Genomic DNA, 17489 nt, shown 5'->3' with positions numbered 1-17489 from the left:
AAAAAAAAAAAAAGAAAGAAACCGAAACCTCTTTACTTTTGAAAGAAAGTTCACTAGCTTCACTAAGTCTCTTTCTCACTTGTTGTCACCACGTGATTGTTGAATACGTTACAGTAACGTTCATTTTACCTCGTAGACACTATATGATGTGTATGTGATAGATGTGCAGATTTTTTTTCATGTGACTGTTCTGATGTGTTGTTTTTCTACCATTTTTTTGTGGGGAAAGGAGGGGGGGGGGATGTTGCATAGTGTAATGTCATTTAATTTGATGTTCCTTCCTTCATTAGATTCTAAATATATATATACATGTATATATATAGATTTAAATGTTTTATGTTAGAGCGTACGTTCCACCAAAACCAATTACATGTACTGACACTGGCAAGCCCCTTAATGTGTGTGATTCCATAATTTACATGTAATATCCTGTACTTAAAAAAAAAAAAATTACGCACTTTTAGGGTTAAAACAGGCAATTTTCTTCGGACAGGTTGACACACACCCTTATTTGTTTATTTTTGTGGTAGTTTATGGGCTGTTCGACTAATTTTGATTTCATTCTGTTGTGAAACCTTTCTTTTTCACGTTTTTACACTCATCTAAAAACCTCTAGACTAGCTCTTGAAAATTGAATTTATAGATATAGACCCAAAAATTTGCTCCTGTGTGTGTGTGTGTGTGTGTGTGTGTGTGTGTGTGTGTGTGTCTATTCATGTGTGTGTGTGAGTGTGTCTGTGTGTGGTAGTAAGTGTGTAAGTGGAGAGTGAGGAGTGTTTGTGTTTTTCGGGCTTTATTTCAGCCTTTATTCAGTAACAGTTAAAAGTATACAAAAATAGAAATACAGGATCTATCTCCAGGGCTCATGAGTCGTTCCTCTCTTTCAGTTTCACTCATTCGTTCAATTCCCGTGTTCTTTCCCGCGGCTCATCCCCGTCCTCATGACTTTCACACCCCACCCCCTCCTTCCAGGCACACACAAAGAAAATCTCACTCATTCCCTTGCACCCTGTGAACCATGGGGGGGTCGGTGTCGTCGTCTTGTAGTTGCTGTCGCCTGTGGATACACTCGTAAATTCTACCTTTCACCCGCTCTGTCACTCACACTGTCTCTCCCTCCACAACTCAGCTCGTCATACGTTCAAAAGTTGCCCACTGATCATGTTTAGTTAGTGTGTGTATAAGTTTGTGTGTGTACATGTGCATGTGGTGGTGGGTGTTACCGAAGGTTGTATGTAGGCGGGCTTGCCATGCCGTGTTCCTTCTCAGACCAGAAGCAGAATGAAAGTTGGCACTGAACTCTCGCAATAAATAGGCAAAAAATAACGAGACCGGAACGGAAACCGTTTGGAGAAATAAATATCGGCACTATTTCTCCGAACATTCGGAGTAATAGTCACTTCGTTATTTGTTTGTGTTTATTATTAGATCTCTAGTGTCTAGTGGAGTGTAGTGTAGGCTAGGGGTAGGTCTCTAGATCTAGTCTATTTTTAAAGGATTTTTTAAACTATGTTACTTAGACTTAGATTTAGGTTTTGTTTCTGGAAGTGGCTATTCTCACCCGGGGTGAAAATAGAAATACGATCTACCTCTCACCCCGGGTGAGACTTGCCAGCGTAGGCTATTCTCAGCCGGTGTGAAACAAGACCTGTTTTTCCTCATTTTTGGAATGGCGAGTCTTTTGGCTATTCTCACACGGTGCGCGTTCACCGTTATAGCCTAGATCTAGGCCAACCAATTTTGCGTTCACCCTAAACCACAGAATTCTTAGCAATGCCCACCGAGCGCGTTTTGTTCTGCCGATTTTTGGCCCCCGCAGCGGGGGTGTTTCGTGGGACGCACTAACGCAAAGGTTGTTGTCTTCAACTCGCTCTCACGCCGCTTCTCGTGAACGGATATGAATGAAACTTGGCAGCCAATCAGAAAAGAGGTCAATCTCGTAGTATGCAGTTTGACAACATTGTAACCATCCTAGAAGCAGTCGAAAATGTTTGCGAAAGTGGTTGATGTGGTGCACTTTGAAGATTTTTCGGAGCTGTGATTTGTCAAACTGACTGATACGTTGTACATCATTTTTCTTTATTCCCTTAAGATTTCAAGCTTCTGTGTTTAGTGGTTTTCGCGTCATCTTTAAAAATATGGGAGTAACTAAGCGAAAAGCAGCATTGCCATTTGCGCGTGCTGGGTGAACGACCAGCGGCTGGGAAATTTCCACTGAGTGACGTCATCAGCCATCGGTCGCCTCGGGCGCTACAAACAAGGCCCCGCTTATGTGAACCGGAAAGGGGGGAAGGATACTTGAAAGTCCGAATATGAAGAAATATTATTCGAACTTGGGTCCGGGAAAAAAGGAAGTGTCTTCGTTCTATAGATCTAACGTTCAGTGCTTCCAATTTTCCGCCATTTTTTAGTTTCCCCCACACCTTATCTGCTGATCCGATGCCCGCCGCCTCATTGATTCGCCCCTCCCCCCCCCCCCCCAAGTTTCCCACTTTCTTTGTTGTAGAAAAAGGTAAAATTGAAGATTAGCAGATCACCTGGCACCTGCATATTATGAACTGTGTAGAAAAAAAGACTGATTCGTTCAAATACACAAGCCTGTGTTATCTCGATTGTTTTACCAAGAAAAAGTTGTGTTGCTATGTAGAGCCGAGCATACGGCAACTTTTGAATCCATAGACCAGCGCACAATTCATTACGTAGATCTACGTCAAGACTAGCTTATTATTGTAATGATCAGTTGCCGGGGGGAGACTGACGCGTATGCGACGTTCAACGCCCGGACCGATAGTGCCCCCCCCCCCCTCCCCGACACGCACACACAGCCACACGTGTGCAGGCCGCCCATCCGACCCCGACACACGCTAACGAGCCATCTTTAATTGCTTCTGATGACCTCTTGACAAATAAACATTTATTAGAAGCGCTCTAACTTTTCAGGCCGGCCTCAAATTCATTATAAGATTAAAAACTCGGTTCCTGCACAATTTAACGCCATTTTGCCCGAAGTGATCCCGGTCTCTACCCAGCCTGAGGCGAGTCACGAGTGAGGCAGGACAGGAAGCCGGAGTCACGAGGCACAGGAAGTCGGCAGTGATGTCATGCTGGACAAGAATCAGAGTCCGAATAACATTTTTTCATATTCGGACTCGAGTCCGAATAGTCACTTCGTACTTGAAAACTAAACGGGGGCCTTGATAACTTGCGTTTTTGTTGCATTTTAGTCACAATACAATAGATGTAGTCATTTTTATTAGCTTGATCGCATGAAAGAAGAATAGAAACGGAAAAGCAAACATCTTGAGATGTGGTATGGCATCGTGTTTGCGTTATGAAAGCCTATTCCCCCTTCTTGGGAAAGCAAACACTTGGACTCGTCCTGTGTGCTCTGTTTGGGAAAGTGAGGCATTAAGATTGTATTAAAGAGTATGGTACTTATTTAGTCCAGTCTGGGAAGATAGTCCCGCTCATACATTGTTATCGTTCACGCGTGCGTGCGTAAGAGCGCGCGCGTGCATGTGTGTGTGTGCGCGTGAGAGAGAGAGAGAGGTGGGGGGGTGGGGGGTGTTAATATGTTACATTTATAGTATGAGTTGTAGCCTACACATGCAAAATATTCCCGTGACTTGTAAACTATACTATCTAAACACATCTTAATCTACCACACAATAGGACACTGTCCAACAATGGATACACAGAGACGATCTTATTTTCTATAACAAAGTGCATGCTTTTACTAGTAGAGAACTGGATTTATTAGTCTAATAAATCCAGCTCTCTACTTACATTTTTGTAACAAATTGATCCAAAGCATTGCTTGGCAAGGAGGAACCTTTTATGTTGCCAAGTTTCATTCAAATATCATGACTTTGGGAGAAGATATGACTGATAATCTTTGTAAATCTGTAAAGAACGCCACTTTTTTACCTGTTAATGTCTTTACAACTCAAATTGTATTATAGATATTAAAAATCTGACAGCTTGACTAGATTCTGCATTAAAAACTGTACTAGACTGCCAAGTTTCATTTACATACTCCAAGAAATAGGCGAGCTATGACAAATATTGTCTCAAAACGCACAGAAAACCGCCACATTTTTACCTATAAACGTCTTCATAACTCAAAAAGTAGGATAGCTATGACAAATCTGAAAGCAGGACTAGATTCTGCACTAGAAAATGTACTAAGTTGCCAAATTTCATTTAAATACTCCGAGAAATGACCGAGTTATGAAGAATATTGTCTCAAAACTCGCCAAAGAACGTCCCATATTTTGGGGTTTTTTCATTATATAAAAGTGTACCAAAAATTAATTGATTAAAAAATTCGTAACTTTTTTTGTTTATTGATGGATTTCAAAAATTCAAAAAGTTCTATGCTCTGTGGAGATAGAGCTACAAAATGCACCTATTTGCAAACACTTTCTGAAATAAAAAAGGTTTTCATTGGTCATTGCTAGAATTCTACACTGTGATAACAGAAAAGGAAGAGGCTAGCCGTACTTAATGACGGCTAGACTTGACGGCTAGACTTGAAGTCTAGCCATACTTAAGTACAGTTAGACTGGCAGTCTACCGTATTTAAGTACGGCTAGACTTCTAGCCGTACTTAATGACGGCTAGACCAGCAGCCGTACTTAATGACGGTTAGATAGCAAGAATCCTATATCAATCTATATTATAATAATATTGGGTGAAGCTACACTACAGTGAGCATGTAGCAAATCTCTGTGATTGGCAGAAATATAGATGACGTATTTCAGCCATCTATTTGTGGCGCTGCGCGGGGTTTCCCTCGCCATGGGCCTGCGGCGAGCACACTGGGCGGGGACGCGAGGTTGGTTTCATCGCCGACTGCTTGCGGTGTGCGCGCGCGCGTGTGTGTGTGCGCGCGCGCTCTTTCTCCTCACCCCTTCTCTATAGATATCTCTCTTTCTTTCTCCTTTCTCTCTCTCTCTACTCAACCGCACCTCCTGAGTGAATCGCCCTCCGCCACCACTTTCTTTATATATAACATTTTAGTCGTGCGGTAGTTTCTCCGAAATGGATTTTCGCTCTGTATATTGGCTCAATAAAGAGGCCCGTTTGTTCGACTTCATTGTCACCTCATTCTCCGCTTGGTAAACAATCGAGGTAACACAGGCTTGTGTATTTGAACGAATCGGTCTTTTTTTTTTTACACAGCTCATAATATGCAGGTGCCAGGTGGTCTGCTAATCTCAAATTTACCCTTTTTCTCCCACAAAAAAAGTGGGAACCTGGGGGGGGGGGGGGGGGGCGCGAATCAATGAGGCGGCGGGCATCGGATCGGCAGATAAGGTGTGGGGGAAACTAAAAAATGGCGGAAAATTGGAAGCACTGAACGTTAGATCTATAGAACGAAGACACTTCCTTTTTTCCCGGACCCGAGTTTGAATAACATTTTTTCATATTCGGACTTGAGTCCGAATATGAAAAAATGTTATTCGGACTCGAGTCCGAATTTTGAAATAGGCTACACAAAGAGTAGGGATGCAACCTAGCTGCAAAACATCAAATTAGGATAAAATGAACCCCACTGAATATCAACTAACAGTACACTACTGCCTTTTATTTTTGAATTTGAATGTTCTTTTTCGGATTTAAAAAAATCAAGTTTTTTATCAATTATTTTGTCTTGTTTTTCTCTAGTGATCCAGGAGAGAGTACACGCAAAATCTGAGACTGTGGACTGAGCAGAGAAATGCGATGATGAGTGTTTAGGCTTAGTGAAGATACAACGACCTTGAAAGGACTGCTTTGCTCAGTCTTCTCCATTCCATTTTGACATTGTCATCAGCTGTGACGATGGAGGAAGAGGAAGGGGCGAGTGCATCTGCCTCTGGGGTGATGCCCATGGCTTGGCTACCCTCACCTCCAGTGGATTTAGAGACAAGGAAACAGGTGAGCAAGTGAACTTTTTATGAAGTAAAATGTAGCAATGCCAATCGCTCGCTGCGCCTTGGGCTGGAAATCGGCCTCCGCGTGAGGGGTAATTTTTGGGCCGCTTGGAATCAGAAGTGATTCTCTTCTGCATAGTATAGTTACGGGAAAACTCCTGGACGAAAATAAATGAAACTCGGCACTTGATTTTTAAAATAAAAATCAGTGATTTAAATCACTTAAAAAATTTTTTAATTTTTATTCGGTTTTTACACATTTCAACATTCAGAATTCCTTTCCTTGGTTTCATAAAACAGATATAAGGCTCAGTAGACTAATATAATCATGCTTAAAAGTCTGATTTCCCCCCTTTGACTGTAAAATAATACAGTATTCAATTTACTTTTTTTTCCATAATTGAAATCAGAGCTGGGTTGATTTAAATCAGTTGATTTTTTAAGAATTTTAATCAATTTGATTTTAAAAATAAAAATCAGTGATTTAAATCACTTTTCAAAAAAATGTATTCAGTTTTTACATATTTAAACTTTCAGAATTCCTTTCCTTGGTTTTATTTTAAACGGATATAAGGTTTAGTAGACTAATATAATCATGCTTAAAAGTTTGCTTTCCCCCCTGTCACTGTAAAATAATACAGTTCTCAATTTACTTTTTTTTTCATAATTGAAAACCAGGGTTGGGTTGATTTAAATCAGTTGATTTTTTAAAAATTTAAATCAACTTGATTTTAAAAATAAAACTCAGTGATTTAAATCACTTTAAAAAAATGTTTTCTGTTTTTACATCTTTAAACATTCAGAATTCCTTTCCTTGGTTTTATAAAACAGATATAAGGTTTAGTAGACTAATATAATCATGCTTAAAAGTCTGCTTTCCCCCCCTGTCACTGTAAGTAGTAAAATAATACAGTATTCAATTTACTTTTTTTCATAATTGAAATTAGCATTTTCTTTTTCTTTTTAGACAAACACAAGCGCGTGCTCACACACACACTGTAATAAAAAACAAAATGCAAGTTTATCTATGCATAATTACCCTCTCCCCCCCCCCCCCCCCCCCCCTTCCTTTTAGACTGACATTTTCTTCATTTTTTGTCTGTAGCCATAATTCACTGATATAGCAGATTAAGGCTTTCTAAAATTGCAGTTGCTTAAATTAATCATTAGTTAAAATAAAGACAATGCATTTTGCACTAAAAGAACATACTTTTAGCCACCAAAAATCCCAAACTGTGTCGACATTTAAAAAAAAAAAAAAAAAAAAATCCGGTTTAAATAAAAAAAATCTGATTTAAATAAAAAAAATCGATTTTTTTGATTTTTATAAAAAAAATCATAAAAATCACCAACCCTGCAATCAGAGGAAAGGTTAAACTAACGACATGCCAGCGTACATTCCCGAACGATTACTAGAACTGGAGATATTGCCGTGTTTGTGCGAATTTCCTCTGCGGTTCGAAAACTAAGTGGAGCTGCGGGTTGATCGCCGACCACACAAGCGCCCCACATGTCCTCTTTATTGCTGTAAAATTTCAGATCTCTGCGTTCAGTACATTTTACGTACCAACTTAAAATTACCACCCATCCATTGATAAAACACTAGAGCTGGAAACTAGATCACGCATTCCAAATGCGAGGTGCCGTCATACAAGAGACGCGTGATCGCTAGGCGGCATGTGATTGGCTGCCTATAACTAAATAGGTCACCGATGACTACATCGCGGGTTTTCCTGATAGCGCTTTACTGAGTTTTAGAAGGGGTGATCGCGTCGCGGTAAAAACAGTGTCACGCAATTCAACAAATTTCACGCAAATATCAGTCTTTAAGATCCAAAGTGATAAAGACATCAAAAAAGTGATAACAGAACTACATTCTGCACTAAAAATCACATGAAGATGCCAAGTTTCATTCATATGCTCCAATTCATTACTGACTTATGAACAGTTTTTCCTCAAAATATATCAAGACATGTCCCACATTTTGGCGATTTTTTCCTATATGAAGGTCCTCCAACATTTTTCAAATAAAAATCCCAATAACATTTTTATTTATCACTGGATTTCTAAAATTTAAAAAGCATAGTTCTTAGAATTTACTCTATTTTCATTAAGTCCATTTTAAAGCAATTTCAATGAAAATTTTGTTTTTCATTGTCATTGGTATAAAATGTGTTAAATGTTTGTTGATTTCTATTTTTATGATTCATGGGACTGCCAGTCTAGCCGTCCTTAAGTAGCCTCTTTCAAAATAAAACCTTTTTCTGAAACTAATGGAAAGAAAAATCATAGAAATTAAAATTTGACCATTGTTCATTGTACCAACTTTAAAGCACTGCCAAAAGAACAAAGTAATGTGTATCTTACTTTTTTACAAGAGGAAAAAAAAAAGCAATATATTGTAATATTGATATTGAGCCCCCCCCAATCCCCTTTTATAAAGTTGACCAGACACCCCAACCTTTATATTATTATATATACTATTGCGCTCAAATTGTCTCAATTTGACAGAGTGAGACGGAGTCGGGTGACGCGAGTCTTGTTCTCGTGGAGGAGACGTCAGCGCCCACCATGGATACGGTAGAGTGCGAGGCTCCTCCCAGCTCCAGTGACGACATGAACTTCATCATAGTCGCTGAAGCAGCGGCGGAAGAAGCTACCACAGGTTTGTGGCGGGGTAGGAGGGAAAAAAAGCGAGAGTTGTTAATTTGCACAACTTAAGTCAAAAGGTTTCATGACAGTAAGCAAGCCTTCTCTCACCAGTTACTTCTTGTTATGCTTCTTTTTGAGTCTATGATGGTAAAGATGCAAGTAATAATATTAATAATCAGATAGGTAGCATCTGTATGGCGTAAATTCCTGCTTAACAGCAAGCTCAATGGGCTTTATAATCGATATCATTACCCCAGCAGACCATATAGTGTTCTGAGCCAATCTTAACTTCCGGGGAAACGTACAGTGCAAGCCAGAAGTTGTTTTGCTGCCAAAATGTAGAACTTATTTAAAGCCTTCTCTTTCTTTAAATAATTTTTGTTGGTGGTCGGTGGGTGCCCTGGTGTGGTTTGCTCCTTCTTTCCTATCAAACATCTATCACCCTTATTTGTCCTCCTTCTTTTTCGTGTTTGTTGCTTTTTTGTAACACTGTACACCTCTGATCTTTGGCACTTAAATTACCTCATTGTTTTGCTGCCAAAATGTAGAAAATGTTTTGGTAAGTGTTTTACAGTGCTCGCAACTGCATAAGTTCATAAGAGTGTGTGGGACACATTAAACACTTTTTAGATAGGAATTAATTTTGAATTTTGCCAGAGTAGTGGCGGAAGTCTACTCTTATTGATTTTATCACCACCAAGGGATCTTTAACATGCGCAACTTGCGCACGGGACCTCCGAGATTTTTCACCCTTATCCAAGCAGGCTATGTGTTAAATTTTACCTACCCTAAGAACAGTAGTGTGGCTGAAAGACAGCAGTAAGGAGCCAAGGAGTAGCAGTAGAATGGTTGCACACAGAGGTAGGAGCCCAGAAGAGGGGGCAAGGGGGGATTGGGTGGGGGAAGAAAGTAAAGACAAAAGCAGACGGCAGAACACAGCTAGAGAGCAGGAAAGGAGGTAAAAGAAGAAAATTGTCCGTCGCTGTCAGGTTTAGAACTCGGGACCTATTGAATGAGAGGTGAACACTGTAACCTCTAGACCACGAGAGCTGCCGCCCCCTTTCCGAATGGTAAAAGCCTTCTCTTCACATAAACTATTTTTCACCCTATTTGCCCCCAGTCCTTGACACTGTTGTTGTTTGAACTTTCCCCAGCGTTGTACCAGGACCTTGACTCAACATGGAGTGGGGAAGGAGCTATGGAGGCAGAGGAGACTAGCGAAGGTAAGGAGAGTTTTCTTTTTTTTTTTTTTTTAAGTAAATATTATATTTTATACCTTTTTTTTTTTGAGTGAAAGATTTTAATAATTTGTGGTTAAAAGATAATGCCCTTCTAATGGGTTAGTTGTGCTATTTTGTTCCTCTTTTTTTTGGTGGGTTTTTTTTGGCCTGCTATAGATGGTAAAAGATCTTGTCAGTTTGTTGAAGGAAGTTGTTAGGGGACTGTACAGTCGCCTAGCGCTGCTTTTGGCACTGGGGGACTGCAAAGAAACAACCTTTGACCTTTAGATCGAGTTCAACAAGCCATCATCGGACAGATCTAGATCCTACTGATACATTATATCTAAATCTAGTTAAGTCAGTTAAGTTAATTAGTATGGTGGGAGAATCTATATCTAGAGCCAAACACTGTTTATTTAAGGCGAATTTATTAACTATGAAGATAGGTTTGTTGATCTATCTAGATCTAGATCTAGAATCTAGATTAGATCTAGTTGTACTTACTTATGACATAGACTGTAGACTACACTACATAGTAGGTCTACTCTTCTTCAATTAAAAAACCCACAGTCTGTGTATATAATATCTAGGCCTAGATCTAGATCTAGTTTAGATCTAGATCTAGGCCTAGTAGTAGGTCTAGTACTAGTATTTCTAAAGATTCTCTACTTCCAAGGTACTGTAATCCTTCTTTGGGCTGGGTGAGAATACTCCACATAATATTCTCACCCGTTTTTTTCGTTTCCGCTCTATCTAGATCTAGATCTAGATCTATTTCGCTTATGTTTTCAGTTTTTGTGCAGTCCCCTTACAAGTTCCATTGCAATATCCTGGTAGTTGAGAATCTTTGGTATTACTAAACTAGATCTAGATCTAGATCTAGATCTAGGAGTAGATTTTATATATTATAGACACAGACTACAAATTTTTAAATTAAAGAAGTGTAGGCTTACCATGTAGTGTAGTCTATAAAGTCTAAGTCATAAGTAGCACTACTAATAGATCTAGATATATAGAATCTAGATCTCTAGATCTAATCAAGATAGATCCTATTCTAGATCAACAAACCTGTCGACATAAATTATAAATTATCCTTAAATAAACTTTGTTTGGCTCTAGATTCTCCAACCACACCCTTTAACTTAATAGTTACTAGATCTAGATCTATGTATCAGTAGGATCTAGATCTAGATCTACAATGTACGAACTATTACAATATTATAGGCTAGATCTAGATCTAGATTAGATCTAGATTAGTCTAGATCTAGATCTGTCTAGATCTAGATCTAGATCTAGATCTACACTACGTCAATTCTATTGGATCAACAAACCTTTCGACATTCGCCTTTCACACAAAAAAAAAAACAGCGGGTGACTCTACCATACTCATTAATTTTTTTCAAGCAGAACATCATAGCGGCCAAAAACATCGCCAACAGTCAAATCAGACATCATGTTGTCAATTTGTCATGGGAGGAAATTTAAATGTTGTTGATTTCTAATGATGGCTTGTTGACCTCGATCCAAAGGTCAAAGGTTGTTTCTTTGCAGTCCCCCAGTGCCAAAAGCAGCGCTAGGCGACTGCGCAGTCCCCTAACAACTTCCTTCGTTGAATGTTTGAGTGCTTAGTCAGCTGGTTACAATGTGTGCTCTAAGGGAAAGTAAGAATGTTTCTGAGTGTTCTAGGGTTTTTTTACTTACTTTCTCCCTATACCGTCAGGTACATAAGGCGGAGAGCAGCCCATGCCACGCTTGTCTGTCATTGGCCATGTTCTCCAGTATCGGCTCATCTCTTTCCAGTTTGAAAATGCCCATCTGTTTTGAATAGAATTTAAAATATTAGGGATTGAAGAAGGTAGAGTTTGTGTCCCATGGTTTCAGAGGTAGAATTCGCGAGAAAATGGCCACCAAAGTTTGGTGAGTTTCATAACTTTGAGTTCTTGGAAACTAAAAATTTATCTTTTTATCAGGGATGGAAATTTTCCATATATTGACGGAAATCCGTTATTTTGATTTGCTCCTTCATTTTCCATAAGTGTCTTTTCAATGGTGAGTCATTCTGCTATGTGTACTAATCTACAATTGAATAAGTGTATTTTTCCAAATCCGTATAGCCCGCATGCGAAAAGTTCAGTAAATTTTGGACTGATCAGTTTCCATTACTGTTTTATGCCCTTAATCAAAATTTTTCTCTTTAAAATCCACACAGACATGTGTTTTTCAATGGATTTAAAAGATGTTTTGAGCTATAAAAAACTTCAATAAAAATTGTCAAATCGGGGAAAAATGGTGACGTCTTTGATTTTATAATTTTGACGAGCGCCTGATTTCACCGCGATGCCTCACAATTCTTAGTTATTGCTGTTTAATTGTTATTCTGCCCTCTTGTTTTTCCAGATGCCAAGTCCAGCCCGGTCATTGACTGCAACATGCCAGGGATTCTGAACCACCTCTCTGGTCTGCTGGAGGACACCGAGCCCTCTACATCCTTGACCGGGGCGGCCTGCGGGGGCCAGCGTCGTTCATCCGGCCCTGCCCGTCTGTCGGGGGCGCAGTCATCCAGCAGCAGCGAGGAGGGCGAGTCTGCCAACTCGGCCAGGCGGTCGGGACGGCCCCGTCTTGAGGCGGGCGCGGGTGGTGGCGCGGAGAGGGAAAGCACTTACGGAGTGGAGAGCCATCAGTCTTCCTCGCCGTCTTCTCCGCATCCCGATTTCCTGGAGTTTGAGCCGAACAGCTCGTCGAACGACGCCTGGGATCCGATGAACCCGTTCAAACTTTTCAACCTTCCTGACCCGGACGAAAGGAACGGCTCTCCCGATCGATTTATCCCCCGCTATCATCAACCCTGGGCGGTTCGACCCAGATCCCAGAGGGAGCGCGGCAGGTTTGACATCTTCAACCTCTTGGGCGACGGAGAACAGAGTTGTGGGAGGCAGCCAACAGCTATGCCACCGTTGCCACCACGGGCCCCAATTGGGACGCAAATGATTGAACCCCCGCATTCTGGTCCTCGGTCCACGCCCATATCCTCATCGATCCTGGGTTCCTCAGCGATGGAGCCTCGGTTTGATGTTCCCTGCTACCCGGACGTTCCCCTTCGGCTGCACTCGCCATCTCCTGAACATGGTCTCGGTGAAGATGGGGTTCTGTTGACTGAAGGTGATGCAAAGTTCTTGTCTATATTTGATAATACACTATTGATAGCTTGTATGTGATGACAAGGAAAGAAAAAAATAAGGCTATTTTAAAATATATATTTTGTCAGCAAGCTTTTCAGATGTGCTGAGCCCAGAAAGTGAAATATTTCAGGACAGAGAAAAAAAACCTGTTTCATTCTTTTAACAATTGTACTTGCGTTACGTATCTTTTCTTGCTTTTTTCATAATCATAGCTGCCACTTTCCCGCTAAATAGCGGAAACTCCGCTTCATCTAGCTTTTCCCGCTACTTTCCTCCTTCCTCCGCTGGGCCGCTCTCGGCCGCAAATTGCGATACTTTTTTACACGCGGAAAACACCGAACCGGGAGAGAGACGAAAACGAAGCTTGCGCATGTCCGCCCGTAGCTTTCTACTTCCGTTCTTCTAGGCTTAGCGTTAGTTTCACTTTGTTTATTGTGGAGCAACAAAGTGTCGATCTGGCATCGGAACGTTAGCGCGCCGAGTTGTCATTGGAAATGGCAGAAATTCGAGAGATATTGATGCAGAATGCAAAAATAAAAGGAGCTCCGCTTGCTGCACTTTGCGTTTGGTGCGATAAAGAAATCGCGGCCCGCGGCACTCCTGTACAATTGCGGTCCCGTTTGTTTACATGAAGGCTATTGTGGCTGTTGAAGTGGATCTAGATCTAGATCTAGATCTAGATAATCTATCTCTAGATATAATCTAGATTTACACATATTTAGATATCTAGATTCTAGATCTAGATTAGATAGCCTAGGCTATAATTTTAATTCAGGTTAGATCTACACTCTACAGAGGGACTACTATCTAAGAAGTGCAAACGGGACCGCAATTGTACAGGAGTGCTCAGTACAGCGGCAAAGGTGTTGCCTCCTTGATCCAATACTGCGCGCGCTCTACATCGATGTACAAGTTTATTAAAGTGAAAGAAATCTTTTTATAAGACGCCAGCTTGCAACAAACACTGGATTTTTAGTCACCAAGTCCAAACTGTGTCAAATTGACTCAAATGCTTGGTAGTCTACTTAGTGATAGTGCCTTTGTTGTTTTTTGTTGTTGTTTTTTTCAAATACATTTTAATTCAGTTGCCTATGGTTAATAAATATGACAGTTTTCCCTTCGAAAACCATAGGCTAGATTTTCCTGTATATATTGCCTCTGGATCTCACTGGTTTTACTCCGGCCTTCGGAGAGCGCGTGTCCGCCTTCGCATGAATTTCCTCCTTTTTTGAAATTCCCGAGTGGCAGCTATGCATAATTTTGAATTTGCATTTCAATGAACAATTTCTTGAGCATGTACAACAAATACCATAGATTGAGCAACATCAGTTTTTTAAAAATTAATTATTTTGGGCTCAGTACATATGAGCCTCCGTTCAGACTCAGATTTCTTTTTCCCCCTCCTGCCCACCCAGCAGTAATGCGTACCTGACTTCGAGTTGGGGAAGTAAAGGCGGCGTGGAAAGGATCTGGCCACCCTACCACAATATACAGAAGGCCCAGGAAGTTGTCCCACTAACAAAGCAATCCCCAGTGTCTGGATTTGATGTGGGAACAACTTTACTTTACATACGAGCAGCTGGCCTACGATTAGTTGCACTTTGGTTGACAAATAGTGTATCTGAGATTCATCAATATCATGCTCATACCTGTGCCTGAACTGCAACATTGAACTGCTGCTTTTTCTTTCCAAATCCTTACTATCGTCATTTGTCTTCTACTTCTTTTGAATGTTTGTCACACTCTTGTGACCCACTATTTCAGGGGTGCCGTGATAATAGAAGCAAACTTTGTGCTGTTGAAGCTAGAGAGGTGAGCGGAGTAAGTCTGATTCCCTGTAAGGACGTCCGTTGGCATCCACCCCTTGGCACTCATATGACCTTATGCAGTTGCTTGCGGCGTAAAACCTCTACTAAAACTTAACTTTTTTCTCTCTCGACATAACATTCTGACTGGGGATCGAAAGCTCCACCATGTCTCACCACTGGAGTGGTGGCTAGGTATGCGGGCAGTTTTACGTGCCACTGGTGTACTGGTGGCTATGCATACGGGCAGTTTTTCGTGCCACTTTTGTAAAGGTGGCGAGGGCTCAAAGGGTTAAAAACTGATATAATAATGTAAACTGTAAATCGGTAGGCACGTGTGTGTGTGACCGTGCACTGTCGCTTCTTGTCTGCAGAGGACCTCCCTAGTAACTTCTGTGCTGTTGAGTACGAGCGCGCCCATGGCGATGCCGCATTCGAACGTGCCCCTGGAAGCGAGAGATCCCGCACCACCAGAATCCTCCGAGGTTTGTGGAAAGAAATGAACGTTTCTTTTCCCCTCCCCCAACTTCCCTTATACAGGTTTCATTCAGAACCAAGGAGGAAGTTTTGTATTTTCCTCTTGAGAAAATGCTTTAAAAAAAACAACTTATTTTATTTTTCAACTGCTTTGTGCAACACTTCCTCATACGTCTCTCTTTACAATGGCGTATGGTCCAGGGTCTTACTCTGTGTAGTCGTTTTGAAGGAGTTAAAACAGACGCCCGAAGAATTAAGAGGCATTCTTGTCCATGTGTCGTGTCTTTCTGTCTCTCTCAAAGATTGCTGTGACATTCAAGCTTTTTTTTTTCCTTTCCTTTTCTTTTTTTTGAAAGATGTTGATATTCTTGCCCCGTCTGACAATCCAAGTGGACACAGAACCTGGCCAAGCGAGCCCGTGGCAGACTCGACTGACCCCGCCAGTATGGAGGACATGCCAGCGGTGCGGAACTTCTCGGGGACTCTCTCAGGTCAGTGTCTCGGCATCCCGATTGGGGTCAAACAGTGTGTCTGGAACTATATTTTCTCGTGGATTAACACACAGGAAGTGTGTTAATCAGTACCGCTTTTCCATTTTGCAAATCCTATTTTCTGTTGACAAATCGCCCAGTGAGACAGGATGAGAGCGAGATGTTACTCAAGTTGATGTTACTAGTTGGATTTGTATGCATGGGAGAGTTTGGGCATGTCTTTGTTTTTTAAAATAATTCCAGTTATAATAAAACTAATAAATGGAAGACATACTGTTTGACTGAGATCTTTTGTGACATACATCGCACACACGGTGGAATCAGGCGCTCTTTTTTTTTTTGACATGTGGAGTTATTGGCATCATCTTAAAGCTTGTTCTTTTAAAGCTTTAGTGTCCCATTAAAAATCATAAAATGGCAAATTCGAGTGAAACAGGCTATTTGAAGAACCATTTTTAAAAGCTAAATCTCTTTGAAATAGGATTTTTAAAGTACTTCCTTTCAAGTTAACACACAATTTTCAAGGTAAGTTTCTTAAAACTCCCAAACCATTGTCTGACCTGAACCTGGACCCAAAAACGTGTGTGCAGCTTTAATGCAGTTCAAAGCGAAGTTCTCTTCTTAGGTTTAAAAAATAAATTTATGAGGCATCGTGGTGAAATCAAACTCTCGTCGAAATACATTTTCTAGAAATCTGCATTTTTCCCAATGGTTTGGCATTTTTAATCGAAGTATTGTATTTTTGACTCAACACCTTTGTTCAATAAAAACACATTTATGTGTGGATTTTACTGAGAAATGCTGATTAATACTTTGCCATCTCTTCTCGCCGATCGACAATGTTTACCTCCCAGTTTCTTTCGATTTTCCCCAAAATGCCTCTGCCTTTGATTTCAAGGGTTTTTACTATATGAGCCTTGTGATGGCAAAGTGTTGAAGGAGTTTGTTCCTAGACTTTATGAGTTTAGAAAGTTCTGATTTTCTTGTTTGTTTGTTTGTTCACAGACTTGATGAGATCGGAGGATTCTGACGTCCCTTTCCACCGGAGGCAGCACCGTCACTCCATGGAGGAGATGGTCGAGACTGTCTTCGGTCAGGACGGGATGACCTTTAGCCTGCCCGTGCCAAGAGATCAAGGTCAGATGGGGTCGTGCCGCAGTAGCTCGTCGAGAGAGCCTTTGAGGTGTCATGGTTGCCTGAGGAGCATGATGCGCAACCCCGCTGTTCCTTCCTGCCCCAGCTCCTCTTGCAGGTTTGTCAACTCTTGTTGTTTCCTATCAAATGTCTATCATCCTAATCTCTCTTCCTTTTTTTGTTTGTTTTTATTACTTCTCTATACCTCGACACTTATGTGATATATAACAATTGTGTTGCAAATGCCATAAAACTCTTTCTAAAATAACGTTTTAGTAATGTGTCTGTTGAAACAAGGTCAAACATGCCTGGAAGGGAGCAAATGTGCAACGTTTTTCAGAACAAAGTAAAGCTTGCGTTTGGAAGGGAGCAATGTAATGTGCAACTTCTGCCCCTATTTCCCCCCCCCCCCCCCCCCCAATGTGGGTTTGTTGGCGGATGCTTTGGTGTGGTTTGCTCCTTCTTTCCTATAAAAAAATCTATCGTCTCTATCTCCCCTCCTTCTTTTTTGTGTTTGTTACTCTCTTGTAACACATCTAATCTTTGGCACTTATACGAACTTAATATGTTGCAAGTGCCGTAAAACTCTTACTAACACAAAACAAACCCCCAC

General features: G+C 40.9%; 1 protein-coding gene across 2 annotated transcripts in view; it reads left to right on the top strand.

Annotated features, from left to right (window-relative positions):
• Window positions 1-17489, top strand: part of LOC101859800 (mucin-19) — a 55902-nt gene that overhangs the window by 15172 nt on the left and 23241 nt on the right. The window contains exons 2-8 of one of the 2 annotated variants that reach the window (XM_013085444.2): window positions 5671-5922; window positions 8430-8583; window positions 9725-9793; window positions 12188-12949; window positions 15149-15259; window positions 15608-15742; window positions 16748-16994. In XM_013085444.2, the coding sequence (XP_012940898.1) occupies window positions 5827-5922; window positions 8430-8583; window positions 9725-9793; window positions 12188-12949; window positions 15149-15259; window positions 15608-15742; window positions 16748-16994 (1574 nt within the window). In that variant the 5' untranslated portion in view covers window positions 5671-5826. The remainder of the gene's footprint in view (window positions 1-5670; window positions 5923-8429; window positions 8584-9724; window positions 9794-12187; window positions 12950-15148; window positions 15260-15607; window positions 15743-16747; window positions 16995-17489) is intronic. The other variant, XM_005103487.3, reaches the window with a different exon arrangement.

This window comes from Aplysia californica, unplaced genomic scaffold (genome assembly GCF_000002075.1).
Source record: "Aplysia californica isolate F4 #8 unplaced genomic scaffold, AplCal3.0 scaffold00374, whole genome shotgun sequence".
Taxonomy (NCBI): Eukaryota; Metazoa; Mollusca; class Gastropoda; order Aplysiida; family Aplysiidae; genus Aplysia; species Aplysia californica.
The sequence above is the reverse complement of the archived record's forward strand: the minus strand, read 5'-3'. Positions and strand labels throughout refer to the sequence as shown.